Source organism: Callospermophilus lateralis, chromosome 13 (assembly GCF_048772815.1).
Source record: "Callospermophilus lateralis isolate mCalLat2 chromosome 13, mCalLat2.hap1, whole genome shotgun sequence".
Lineage (NCBI taxonomy): Eukaryota > Metazoa > Chordata > Mammalia > Rodentia > Sciuridae > Callospermophilus > Callospermophilus lateralis.
In genome coordinates, this window is record NC_135317.1 from 55292798 (window position 1) to 55307224 (window position 14427).

At 38.2% G+C, this 14427-nt stretch overlaps 1 protein-coding gene across 1 annotated transcript in view; it reads left to right on the forward strand.

Annotated features, from left to right (window-relative positions):
• The window catches only part of Catspere (catsper channel auxiliary subunit epsilon), a 175712-nt gene extending 162653 nt beyond the window's left edge, over nt 1-13059 (forward strand). Inside the window, exons 21-23 of the mRNA XM_076872903.1 lie at nt 1518-1675; nt 8703-8756; nt 12906-13059. Of these exons, the coding sequence (XP_076729018.1) occupies nt 1518-1675; nt 8703-8756; nt 12906-13059 (366 nt within the window). The remainder of the gene's footprint in view (nt 1-1517; nt 1676-8702; nt 8757-12905) is intronic.
• The last annotated feature ends 1368 nt before the right edge of the window (nt 13060-14427 follow it).

The window sequence follows — 14427 nt, forward strand, 5'->3', positions numbered from 1 at the left end:
TCCAGAGAAAGAGGTTGCAGGCACAGACTGCAGACCTAGCTCTTGAATATTTAAAAACAAAATAAAACACTTTAACAGCATTTCAAATTAAGGATCAACAAATATGCCACCTACTGTGTGCCAGCCTGGAGATAAAGCAGTAAGTTTCACTCCAAAGCTTATCATTAACACCATCTAATCATAACATGGAGTTGCCATGGGGAAGTTCTTTTGAGACTGTGTAAGAGCTGACTGATCAGTTGACTGGGAAATTATTCATCCAAGAGAAATACTTTAAGAAGAGTAGAAAAAAAAAAAGAAAAGAAAAAGGTCACTCTCTTAGTACATTTTGTGCTGTTATAACTGAGTAATTAATATAAAGAAAATTTTATTGGCTCACACTTCTGAAGACTGGGAGGTCGAAGGGCATAGCATTAACATCCTGCAAGGGTTTTCTTATAGCATCAAAGGTGGAAGGTTCAGGGTGAGGGGGCAAAGAAGAGGTCAAGGTCAAGAAAGACAGTGAGCAAGAGGCATCCAAACTCATTCTTATAAAAGGAATCCACTCCCTGGATAACAAAACCACTCCCACCATAATTACATTAATCCATTCATGAGCCAGGTACCCCCATGACCCAAACACCTCCCATTATCCCTACCTCCCAACACCTTTGCATTAGGGGATCAGGTTTCCAACTTTGGGATACACATTCAAACTAAAGTTTCTTGTTTCCTTCAAACAAGAAGTTTCCAGAGAGCAGGAGTGGTAGAAGAGAACTTTATGTAGGTTTTGAAAGCACACAGGACCCAAAGGGATTCAGAAGCAGTCAGACATGGGTGGTGGATGCCTGTAATCTCAGCTACTCAGAAGGCTTAGGCTGGAGGATGGCAAATTTGAGGCCAGCTTAGGCAAATTGGCAAAATAAAATTTAAGAAAACAAGGGCTGGGAGTGTAGCTCAGAGGTAGAGTATAGCCTAGCGTGCATGAGGCACTAGGTATAATCCCTAGCACCATAAAATAAAACAAAACAAAAAGAATGCAGAAACAAGGATATACATTATAGGTTGTTTCATGTGTGCTTTGAAAAGGGAAGCCAGGAATGGGGGTGGGGGGAGTACTGTTTTTAGTGTCTATCTTGAGACACACATACCCCCCAGAGAGAGACACTAATAATAATGGGAATAAATAGAAGTCCCAAAGGAGGATAAGAACCCAAGGATGTAACAACTCCACTATTGTATCTTTGCAAATTAGTTTCTATCCCAAATTAGAATCTTTGGAGGATTTTATGCTTTGTTGATTTATTTGTATTTTTAAATACAAAATAATTGTAGCATTTGCTCTTACTAAGTTTCCTTTTTCATAAGTTTTTCCCAATGTAGCCTCTAAAAATGCTACAGAGCATTGCAATGGTAGAATAGACAAGACTAGCCATTACACCTCTAAATAATTATTCAAAATAAATATATTAGAATATAATTTTGTTCGTTAAAGTCAGAAAATGTTCTTAGGATTTTTGTCTTTGTATCTTGTTCAGAACTATAGGACCTGTTTTTCTTATGCTGTTGGAAAACCAGGAGACTTAAGTCAACCATATGAGATCATCAACAGTTCTAATAATAATCACATATATTGGCCCATGGGCCACTCTGGAATGTATATATTTCGTGTGAAGATCCTGGACCCAAACTACAGGTGAATATAAATGTTTTATTGCAATAGTTTTAGTATTGGTTCCTCAAAATTAATTTTTTGTTTTCTTGATTTAATTTGATGCCATCTACAGATTCAATTGTTGTTATTCTTGCTAGTTCTATATTTGCCTTTTCATTTTGTAGCAATCTCATTCAACATCCTATGGGGGTAGGAGATTTTATGTTAAATGTTAACTAAATCACTCCATTTAAAATTACATTCTGGGGGCTGGGATTGTGGCTCAGTGTTAGCGCACTTGCCTAGCATGAGTGAGGCCCTGAGTTCAATTCTCAGCATCACATATAAATAAATAAAGGTCCATCAATAACTGATAACAATGTTTAAAATAAAATGAAACAAAATAAAATTACATTCTGAGTACTTTACTGTGTCTCACTGCCACAATAGATCCAAACATAAGATAAATGCAAACCTAGCCTTCAAGGTGCTAATACTTAGGCTGCTTAGGGAAGCAAGTGTGAGTGTACCCATGCAAACCAAATGAGATGAACAGAGAAAATTCATGAGAAATTTTCTAATATAATCATTTGTATTGTTAACAGGCATAATAGTAATTCAGAAATGGGAAAAATTAATGTTATTTTGAGCAGTAAAAGAAAATTTTCTGGAGGAAATGGAACAGGTTTTGGATAAGTAGCCCTTATCCAAACTGCTTGGGACCAAAAGTGTTTCATATTTCTGTTTTGGGGGGGGGGGTTGCTTTTTTTTTTTTTCAGAAAAATCTTAGTGATAACACCCAAGTTTTAGGTGTTATCATTAGGAAGTAACTTTAGGAAAGTAACTTATATTTCACATATACCTCTGCACATAAGCTGAACTATAATTTTATACAATGCTTGTATTGGACCAGTGTTAGATTTTGTTGTTGTTGTTTTTTTGTTGTTGTTGTTGTAGTTGTTGTTGTTAGCTTTGTTTTAATGAATAATGGTTTGTTGTAAAGGATATTACAAAGGATACAGATGAAGAACTCACAGGGCAAGGCATGTAGGAACAGGTGTAGAGTTTCCATGCTGTCTGGGTGTACCACCCTCCAGGAACCTCCACATGTTTGAAAGTTCTCTTTATTCTTTTGGGGGCTTTTACAAAGGCTTCATTACATAGGCATTATTGATTAAATTCTTAGTTATTGGTGATCAACTTAACCTACAGTCCTTCTCCCTTCCTGGAGAATGGAAGGGGGACAGATTAGAAGTCCCAACCCTCTAATTTGGCCTTGGTCTTTCTGTTAAGAACATTCATCCTGAAACTACCCAGGGGCTGCCAACCATCAATCAACCCCTTAGCATATCAAAAGACAACTTATAATTATGAAGATTCCAAGTATTCCAGGAGTTGTATGCCAGGTCATGGGGGGGAAGAATACATTGGAATATTATATCACAGCTACCTTCTAGTCTTCAAACAGGAATTCCTTACATCAAAAGAACATACACCTTGAAAAACAATGCTGCATTACTAAAATCCCCATCATATCGTATGAATAAATCTTCCAGAGTAAAACTACTCATGTTTACAGGCTTCTAGTCCAATTTACTGAGTTCCAAAAACAAGAGTGGTTTTAACAAACATAAAGCTTCATCCTTTCAGGCATCTGCTGTAATCGAGCTAAGAAGTAATGCCATCTCTTGCTCTGAATCTCTTTCAGAGTGTTCATATAATATTGGATTTCTCTCATTACATAACCCATTTATTCATTTTCTTACTCTCAACTACTCATCTTCCTTCTTTCCATTAATAATCTAATTTTTCCACCTGTGGAAACCAAATCAGGTTTGTGCTTATCTAGACTTTCAGCAGCAATTGTAAAGGATATTTAAAAAAAAAAAAAAAAAAACTAGTCTAACCTAGCTTGACTTTGACCTATCATATGAAATCAGGTGTGGACTTTTCCACTGTGGTATCATGACAAAGCTCAAAAAGTTTCAGATTTTGGAAAACTTCGGATTTGGGTTTTTGAAAATAGGGATGCTGAATCTGTAGAATTTACATTGACAATGGACTAAAATAGACACTTCAGGTGAAACAAATTACATTAATAATGAAATGAAGCTAACTGTACATTATCTTCAGTTCACAGAGTCATAAAGTCATGTGAAAAGTTTCCTGAGAGGAAGGTAGAAAGCAAAAAGGGGGACAATTTTAAGGCAATTCATAATATTTAAGTAAATATCAACCCATATCCAAGGGAGTTTCTTTAGTTTCTTCACTAGGGAAAATTCTGGAGAATTTAGCCTGGAAATAGAATAAAGAATGGTGCAGAAGGAAAATAAACTTTAACCATATAAATGAAAAAAAGTGATATTGCCAAGGCAAGAGTTAAAGGAAAGCCTAGTGACAGGAAGTATGGAAGAAAAAATTAGGGTGTCATACATTAGAAAATGAGTGATTATCTTGACCTAATGTGGGAAGTGAAGGAAAAATAAAGAATCTATATGGTTTCAAGTTTTCTAGACAGGTGATTAAATAATGGTCTATTCTTTGATCATTAAGGTAATGGGTATTATTTATCTTTGGGGGAGGTATTAAAATAAGTGTTCTGACTTTGAATTTGAGGAGTGTGTTAGTCAGGTTTTTATCTCTGTGACCAAAATACCCAAACAAGAACAACTTAGAGGAGGAAAAGTTTTTTTATGGACCATGGTTTCAGAGGTCTCAGTTCGTAGCTGGCTGACTCTATTACTCTGGACCTGAGATGAGATGAAGTATCATGGCAGAAGGGCATGGCAGAGGAAAGCTGTTCAGGAAGCAGAGAGAGGGCAGAGGAGCCAGGCACAAGATATGAACCACAAAGGCATCTCCCGAATGACCCATTTCCTCCAGCCCCACCCACCTGCCTACAGTTACCACCCAGTTAGTCCGTTTAAATTATTAATCTATCAAGTGGATTAATCCACTGATTAGGTTACAGCTCTCATGATCTAACAATTTCACCTTCTTCATTAACACAGGAGTTTTGGGGGACACCTCATATCCAAACCATAACAAAAGGGCAATGAACTATGTAAGGAAAGTTATCCTATAAATAGTTTAAAATTCTAACTTGAGCCTGGAGGTGGTGGTGGTGGGGGGGGGGGGAGCTGATGACAAAACATTGAAAATACAAACATGGTTATCTTCTATAGTGATTCCATGAACACATGTAATTTAACAGATCATAAAGAGAGAAGAGAAGAATTTGAGGAGATACACATGCTTAAGGAATTGAGGGTAATAAAAAAAAAAGGGACAGAGCAGTATGCTGTTCAAATAAAAGAAAAAATTGTAGAGAAAAAAAATTGAAAGTTAATAGGAAAACACAGTAAATTGGGAATTCAGATGCAATTCTCTCTGTCTTATAGTTTGGGTAGAGACCCCAAAGTCAATTCTTCCCATATTCTAAAATCATAATCACCAAGGCAGGACTTTAGAAGAGAGTGTTCCCAAACTGATTCCTTCCCCCAGTAACCTGCAATATATTTGAAAGACTGGGAGTTCATAAAAAAGGCTAGGAGGGTGGCAGAGGTGCAGCGGGCGACCCTCTGGACCCTTGCAGACATGGCGCTGCAAGAGGCGCGGTGCGCGCTTGCTGCAGCCTGGAGCAGCCCCTATGCCCGCTGCACTCTGCCCACCAGCGGCCCTGGCGGGTGAGGGTGGCGCTGTGCGGGCGCTGAGCACATGACCCGCTCTGCTCTCCGTGCGAAAATTCACAGAGAAACATGAATGGATAACTACAGGGAATGATATTGGAATAGTGGGAATCAGCAATTTTGCACAGGAAGCTCTGGGAGATGTTGTTTACTGTAGTCTGCCTGAAGTTGGGACAAAATTGAAAAAACAAGATGAGTTTGGTGCTTTGGAAAGTGTGAAAGCTGCCAGTGAACTCTATTCTCCTCTATCAGGAGAAGTAACTGAAATTAATGAGGCACTTGCAGAAAACCCAGGGTTTGTGAACAAATCTTGCTATGAAGATGATTAGCTGATAAAGATGACACTGAGTGACTCTTCAGAACTAGATGACCTAGTAAGCAAAGAAGCTTATGAGAAATACATAAAATCTATTGAGTGGAAATGGCACCCTAAAGAAACTAGTGTTTATAACTTCTGCAGTTGTCTTAAATTAGTGGTGGATAGAAGACTTAAAAAACTACTCTCAACACTGCTACTGGAAGAAGATACCCCTTAACTTCTCAATGACTGCAGATAAACACAATATGCATCTTTTTTACAATTCCTTATTATTTTTAGAGTAGGAATTAGACTGATATCAGAATTCATGAAATTATCTGTGGCAAAAACTACTTATAAAAAGTATGTAACTCAAGGATAATCCTGTTATAAGCCTAATATAATATTGTAACTTGCTTTCACCCATCCCTGGATTTGGATCAATATACTTAATGATCTTCCTTCAGAAAAAAAAAAACTGGGCATGGAAGAAAGTGTGTGTTGTATAGTGTCAGAAGAACAATACTGTCTTAATTTTATAATGTACTGCATTTACTGGTGTTACTCTTATACACTGAAACAACAGCTTTCAACAAAATAAGAAATAAAATATTCAACTTCATTTAAAAAAAAAAGAAAAGCTAGTAGAATTTCTCTGGAGAGAGTTTTCTGAGTGCTGTGCCTCCTTCCTGCATGTGGGTACTCTCCACAAGTAAAAGAGGCCTCAGAGAACCACATGGAGAAGCTAACTGGGTCTCTTGGTTTGTGAATGGGGAAACAAGGACTACTTTTTACTATGATCTAGAAAATTTGAAGACAATAGGCTAAAGAGTGATGTGATGGAAAGATATAGGGTTCTCACCAAAGTGGCGGGGCAGGGGGGAGTGTTCACTTTCAATGGATTCAAATATGCACACCATTAAAGGAAATTAGACTTTGCTAGGCATGCTGGTGTACACATGAAGTCCCAGCTACTCTGAAAGCTGAGACAGGAGGATCATTTGAACCCAGGAGTTTGAGACCAGCCTGGGCAACTTAATGAGCCCCTGTCTCAAAAAAAGGGAAAGTGGGCCTGGCACGGTGGCACAAGCCTGTAAACCCAGCAGCTCAGGAGGCTGAGACAAGAGGATCATGAGTTCAAAGCCAGCCTAGGCAAGGCACTACGCAACTCAGTGAAACCCTGTCTCTAATAAAATACAAAATTGGGCTGGGGATGTGGCTCAGTGGTTGAGTGCCCCTGGGTTCAATCCCTGGTCCCCCCACCAAAAAAAAAAGAAAAGAAAAAGAAAAAAAGGAAACTATACTTGAGCTCTCATGAAAGGCACCACCCCTGCCTACATAAAGGGTTAGGTGACCCCAAAAGAATAATGTGTGGGGAAAAAAACATAGGAGTCCATGATTGGTGGGTGATTGGTAAATACAGGAGGCATCACCTGACTCCTGGAACTTTAAGTGACACTTCTCAGTTACAAGATGAAAATGTCTGAAGAACCCAGTCTATGTGTTAAAAGTTGGAATGCTAGCTCTCTCTCTCCTCAAAAGAAAAACCTAATATTTGAGCATTCGATACCTAAGTACTTTTGGCCAAGAAAATAGTCACATAAAATTTTGATCCTCTCCTCCTATGTGTGTCTAACCTCTAGAAGTTTTGAAAAATGGCGAGTGGGAGATCAAGTTTAGTGATAAAAACAAAATGAATGATCATACCTCTCTCTGTTCAGTGGTACCTCTTGAGTGTGATTCAGGCCCAATCTTTGGGAAGGAAGAAGTTTTTAAATGTTTGGAGACTACAGCTATGTAAGTAGACTGGGATAGACTTTTCATCACCTGGAAATTAATATTACCTGGAATTTAGAGCATTTATTCATATCTGATATCCATACTATCAAAAGCACTATACAAATACAATGCAATTCCCATCGAAAGTCCAATGACATTCCTCATACATAGAAAAAGCAGTTATGTAATTCATTAGGAAAAATAAGAGGTCCAGAATAGACAAAGTAATCCTTAGCAAGAAAAGTGAAGCAGGAAGCATCACAATACCAGCCCTTAAATTATACTACAGAGCTACAGTAACAAAAACAGCATGATATTGGCACCAAAGCAAGCATGAAAACCAACAGGATAGAATAGAAGATACAGAGAAAAACCCACGTAAATAGTTATCTCATTCTTGACAAAGGTGCCAAAACATACTTTGGAGAAAAGATAGCCTCTTTAACAAATGATGCTGGGAAAATTGGGAATCCATATGTAGTAGACTGAAACTTAACCCCTGTTTCTTACCCTGTACAAAATTCAAAGTGAATCAAAGAACTAGGAATTAAACCAGAAATCCTGCACTGCTAGAAGAAAATGTAGGCCCAACCCTCCAACATATCTGCTCAGGAACTGACTACCTTAGCAAGACTCCTAAAGCACAAGAAGTAAAATCAAAAATCAATAAATGAGATAGCATGGAATTAAAACCTTCTTCACAACAAAGAAAAACAAGAACATGAAGAAAGAGCCTACACAATGGGAGAAAATCTTTGCCACCTGCCCCTCAGATAGGGCATAAATGTCCAAGATACATAAAGAACTCAAAAAACTGCCAGGCACAGTGGCACACACCTGTAATCCCAGCAGTTCAGGAGGCTGAGACAGGATTAGACAAAAGAGAATGAAGGGAAGGGAAAAGGGAGGGAAAAAGGAAAGACAGTGGAATGAATCTGACATAACTTTCCAATGTACAAATATGAATTTAACAAAACAGTGAATCTCACCATCGTGCACATCCACAAGAATTAATTTAAAAACAATAATTATGGGCAAATGGCAGAAAGATCAATAGAGGAAAGGGAATGGGGATGGAGAGGGAAGAGGAAGAAGAGGTACTGGGGTCTGAATTAGAAAAAGATATATTCCATGCTTTTATAATTATGTTAAAATGAATTGTCACATATAACTAAAAATTTTAAAAAAGAATATGACACCTTAACTAAGATTATATATGATTTGATTATTACTGTAGAGTTATATTTTAAGTTTTAAGTATATTGCATTTAATTACTTCTTAATTTATTTTTCTGATTTGCAGTTTCTGTAATCTAATGGCTATATTTGCAATAGAGACCTATGGCGTGATTCCCAGGTAAGAAGAGGCTTTAGTGAAGGAATTTCTAAAATATATGAGTGGTGGCTAAAAAGGAAAGGCACCCCAATATTCCCCAAAATACAGCCTAAGCAATCACTTATCAGGGTCTCCAGCTTAAAATCCCATTATCCAAAATATCATATGACATGTAATTGAACCTAATCCTAAAAACAAACCCACAAACAAAAAACTCAAATGAAGTGTTTATAAATCTATATTTAGATTTTTGTTGTTATTGTTGTTGGCTCTCTGTGAAGTCTGTCTTCCCAAGTGAAAGACTTGCTATTTTCCTGAAGTACTAATATCTCTGCCTTTACATGATTTTCTAAAACAATATGTGTGTACTATGGGTACAACAGAAAGGAATTCCTGGAAAATCCCAGTAGCCCCTGCCTTCCTATTAGACATGTCCCTTGACTCCACCTGCTTGGCAGGTGGTAAAATGCTGCAGTGGAAATAGTGCACTGACTGTCATTCTGATGCATCCAGGAAACAACTAGTAAAGGCATGTGCCTGGTCTCAGTTCCAGTTCCTTTAGAGGATACTTAGAAAAAGTCATAATATTTAAGTTAGGACATTAAATGACTTTGCTTCTGTCCTGGGTCTGGTATTATAGGGAGTTGTTTTCTTTTGTGTGTTTTTGTTTGTTTGTGTGGGATTTTTTTTTTTTTTTGTAAAATGTTAATTTAAAGTAGAAGACAGATTCTGGGGATATATCTTAGCAGCAGAGCACTTGCCTAGCATGTGCAAGGCCCTGGGTTCAATTCCCAGCACACATACATACACAGATACAGATACAGACACATACACAGACAGACAGACACACACACACACACACACACACACACACACAAGGTAGAAGCTATTTATGGCCTGCTTTTAGTATTACTGATGGTTCAGTGTTTCATGGGCATGGAAGGCTAATGGTATGAATAATCTGTAAATGAGATAAAGCAAGTGTCATTTCTCACTTAACTTTGGGAAACATACATAACTGCTTCACAATGACTTCTCTTCCTCATGACATTGGCATGTTTGATTTAGCTGAATATGAAGAGTGGTAGTTCACCTAAGTACCCACCAACAAAATAAGGAGCCAAGGGAGGAAGGGAAGAGAGGAGAAAGAATAAAGTCAACCCATTTGCTCCAGCTCTCACCCTCAAGCAGCTGAATTCCAGGCATACCGGTGTGGCATAGGGAGTGGCATAGTCCACTAAGTTAGTAACTATAGTTTAGCCTCTGTTAACACCTGGACCCTACAGGATACCAGAGACAGACAGGGGCCAGCTGGGGGTGAACATCTTCCAGTAAAACAGCCCTTTCTGTGAGCAGTTTCCCCAGTTTTTCCATTCTATCCTCTGAAATTGCCACCACTGAACTAGTCTCAACTGTCCTCTGAGTCCTCCCTCTATCCCTTTAGGTGAAACCAGGCTTCTCCTGAGGATACTGCTTCACCTCCAGCCCTTCTTTGTAATGCTATTTTCTTACACTCTCTTTGTACCTTAGGGACTAATTAGTTCTTCCAAACCATTATCCTGGTTTTTAAAAAAAATTCAGAAAAACATCATCAAACACACATTATCCTTGAGGTTCAGGGCCTCTGCTATAGCCCCAGCTCATTGTTTATGTCCTCCCTAAATTCTCCTTCATTCATCAATAACTGGCCCTGTCACACTGATTTCCTCTCCATAATAAACCCCACCATCAGTGTCTACATTACCAATCCTGCTCAACATCATGGCCTTTCCTCATGCTTGGTGACCTACTCCTCTACTGCACCTCAGCTGTCTGCTCCCATAGTCCCACTCTAGACACTGTTATTACTGGTAACTCTTCTGTTTCCTAAAGCATCCTTCCAGGAATCACATTTTGGACATGTCCAAAAGTGAATTCATGATCTTACCACACACTCTCCTACCCAATTATCTGTCCCACCTTGCAACTGATCCATCTGGGTCATCACACACAGTCCTGTGGATTGTCCTTGTGCAGCTCCAGGAGGATTAATTCATAAAACCTACAGTGTTGATTGTGCACTCTGGAGTTCAACAAGGCGGCAACCCTGTTTTCCAATTTTCCCTCTTCCAGGAAATAGTATATCTGACTATGTAAGCTTACAAGTCAAAAACAAAAATGATAAACCTAGCATTCATATTCAAACCACCATTAGCTCCCACTCATTTAATCTCCTAAGTAGGCCTTGAATAGATCCACTTCTTACTAACCATCACTACTACCCCAATCCAAACTACCATTATCTCTGAAATAGACTACTAACCAAACTCGCCTTATTCACTCCTACTTTTTTCTAGTTCTTTCTCGTCTTTGGAGACAGAATAATATTTTCAAAATGTTAATTGTAGTAACTTTGAAAATATTAAGTTTCTTTCTATAGAAGTAACATTCCTTCATATGGTCTAGAAGGCCTCACATGATCTACCCACTAACTACTTCTCCTTATCTTGGATCATGCACTTACTTAGCTCCAGACCCACCAAACTTCTTTCAGTCCCTAGCCTTCTCTGTACTCTGTCCCATAGCAGGAACTTTCCACATGTTATTCCCTCTGTCTGGAATCTCTTCATTGTTAAAGGAAAAAAAAATATATTCCCTAGAGCCCAGTAACGTTTATAGCCACAGATGAGAATGATCAGACTAAGGCAGCTATGGGAACTTACGGAACTGTAACACTGATAACGATAATTATAGTTTAAAAGGGAACAAAAAACTAACCTCAGATACTAGGACACCAAATAGAAAGCAAATCTACTCTTATGGGAGGCACCCATGTAGAGTCCTGAGTGAAGAGGCACATATCTGGCACCCACTGAGAGTAACATTTAATAAATGATGTATTCACTCACACACACACACACACACACACACACACACTCTCTCTCTCTCTCTCTCTCTCTCTCTCTCTCTCTCACACACACACACACACACACACACACACACACACACTCCTATCTGGCTGACTTTCAGGTACCTTAAATTCAAAATTCCCCAAAGCAAACCAGCCATATTCACACACACAAGAAATACTCTGAGCTGGACATGGTAGGATGCACCTATGGTCCCAGCTACTCAGGCGGCTGAGGCAAGAGGATCCCTTGGCCTAGGAGTTTGAGAGCAGCCTCAGGAACATAGCAAGACCCAATTTTTTGAGGGGGGCGGTGGGTAGAGAGAAGAAGGAGGAGGAGAAAAATGCTCTTCCATTTGATTCTCTATTTTTGGGTTGTGATGCCATCCCCTTGGTAACCTATCCCTAAACTTGAGCAACATCCTTTATTCATGTTTCTCAAACACCACATCTTAAACCATTATGGAGATCAATCCAACTTAACTGCCAAACATATGTCCACTTCTCTCCATTTCTTCAGCCACTAATTAAAACCCACATCATAACTGAATTATTACAGATATCTCAGAACTGGTTTTCCGGTCTCTGCACTCAGGCTTCCCTTTTATCCATTCTTCATGCTACAATCAGAATCATCTTTTAAAAATGTCAATCCTATGTCATACCCCCTGAAGTTCCCTCTTGCCTTTCCACTAAAATCCACACTCTCTAACCTGATGTAAACTATCTTTCTCATCTGACCCCTGCCTACCACCTATCTCTAACTACCCAGCACCTGAGTTCCAGAAAATTGAGTTATCCAGAATGTTCCAGGAGTGGTCTCAAGGTTTCCTCACACTTTCATGGCCTTCCATATGCTTCTCACTTTGCTTGCAATGCTTACTTCACGCCCAGGTTTCATCCACCCCTACCCACACATTCCCAGGGTGCCCTCCACTAGAGGACCTTCTGTGAGGCATGGCTCCCACAGAACTGCATGCTCTGCTTTATCATACTGATCACATTATTTTTCTCCCTGGTCAGCCTCAAATTTATTTATTTTTGTGTGGTGCTGAGGATTGAGCCCAGTGCCTCACACATACTAGGCAAGCCCGCTACCTATAACCCCAGGCCCAGCCTCAAACACTTTAATACCTTGAAGATAGACACTATGTCTTATTGATCTTTGTTCTCAGTCATTGGCATAGTAATAAGCTATTCAGAAACTATTTGACTGAGTAAATTAACAGTGAAAGTGTGAACAATGACTTCTAATGATTTTTTTGTTGTTGTTGTTATTTCAGCCCAAGCTTCTATCTGGTTGCATCTATCCTCTTTGTCCTGATGCTACTGTTTTTCACGATTCTAGTTCTGAGCTACTTCCAGTATATGAGGGTTTATAGATACTATATTTATAAACCACTTAACAAACCACCAGGAAAACAAAAGAAAAATTAGTTTATTCTGAATATGTGTATGAGGAAAGAATGTGTGTGTGTGTGTGTGTGTGTGTGTGTGTGCGCACAATATACATGGCTATATTGAGAGTGTATGTTTGACCAAAAATACTAAATAGAAGCCCAAAATATTAAACTCAAAACTCAAAAAGTGTTCTTAAATTACCCATAAACAGAAATATTTTTATATATAGTATATTATTAAATTAAAATATTTAATGTGTTTGTATTAATTTGAAAGATATTCTATATACTCTTATATGGCATTTTTAAAAAATTAAGTTTGGCTATTATAATCCTAAGTATAAATTAAATATTTGAAAAAATGTAAATGTCAAATATTATATTGCATGAAACTTTATATGTTTGTAATTAATGTAATATAATGTAATGAAGGACTTAATAAAAGTGTGAGGATTGAAGTAATCTTTCTTAAGCAGATTTCAGAAGTTTTCCTCATGGTAGATTCATATATGAAATGTAAAAGTATTATATTGAAAACGAGGTAGCTGGCACTTTAAGTTTTCTTCCTAAGTTTCAACATTTAAGTTCAATGCTTAACATAAACTTCTTAATTTGTCCAAATATTATTGTATTTGTATTTGTTAGGGTTCAACCACAGAAGCAGAACCAGAAGGAGGTGTGTGTGTGTGTGTGTGTGTGTGTGTGTGTGTGTGTGAATGCAAAGAGATTTATTGAAAAATAATTGGCTATGTGATTGTCTGAAATCTGCAGCATAGGCAATCAGGAATAGATCACAGGCAAGATGAAACTCCAAAGGCACAGACCTGTCCACAGATCTACAGATTAGGAATAGGAATAAGATAGGGATACCTGCTACTCCTTTCTGTTTTGAAAGTTCTGACATTATCATAATGAGTCTAAACACTGGTAGGGGGAGAAAGATAAAAATTCTTTTTAAATAACAATATTATATGCCTAAGAAAACCAAAATTCAAGTTTTTCCAGACTTGCAGATTGCTGAGAAACTACTGAGAACCATAGCAGTAAATAGCTAGGCAGAGGAACCAAGTGTCTCAGTGGTAGCTTATAAAGATTATCATCAGTAATGGAAGGGAAGACATAATTGAACAATAAACTAAAGACCTGGGCATCACAGAGCTTCAGAAATGTTTGAACACAGCCAAGGCATGTTATGGGAAGGTTGGAAGCTCTGATATGGAAAACCTGTGATCCTAAAGCATCACTAAAACATTTAGTATTAGCTCTCCTCTGCAGGTCAGGAATAACTGCAGAAGAGGTAGTCACAGAACTGTGTCATTAATATTCATGGGCAGGTAAGAGATGCCTGGTAGTGATGCTATACTTTCAGAAAGCCTACATTACCATAAAGACATGAGCAGCCATG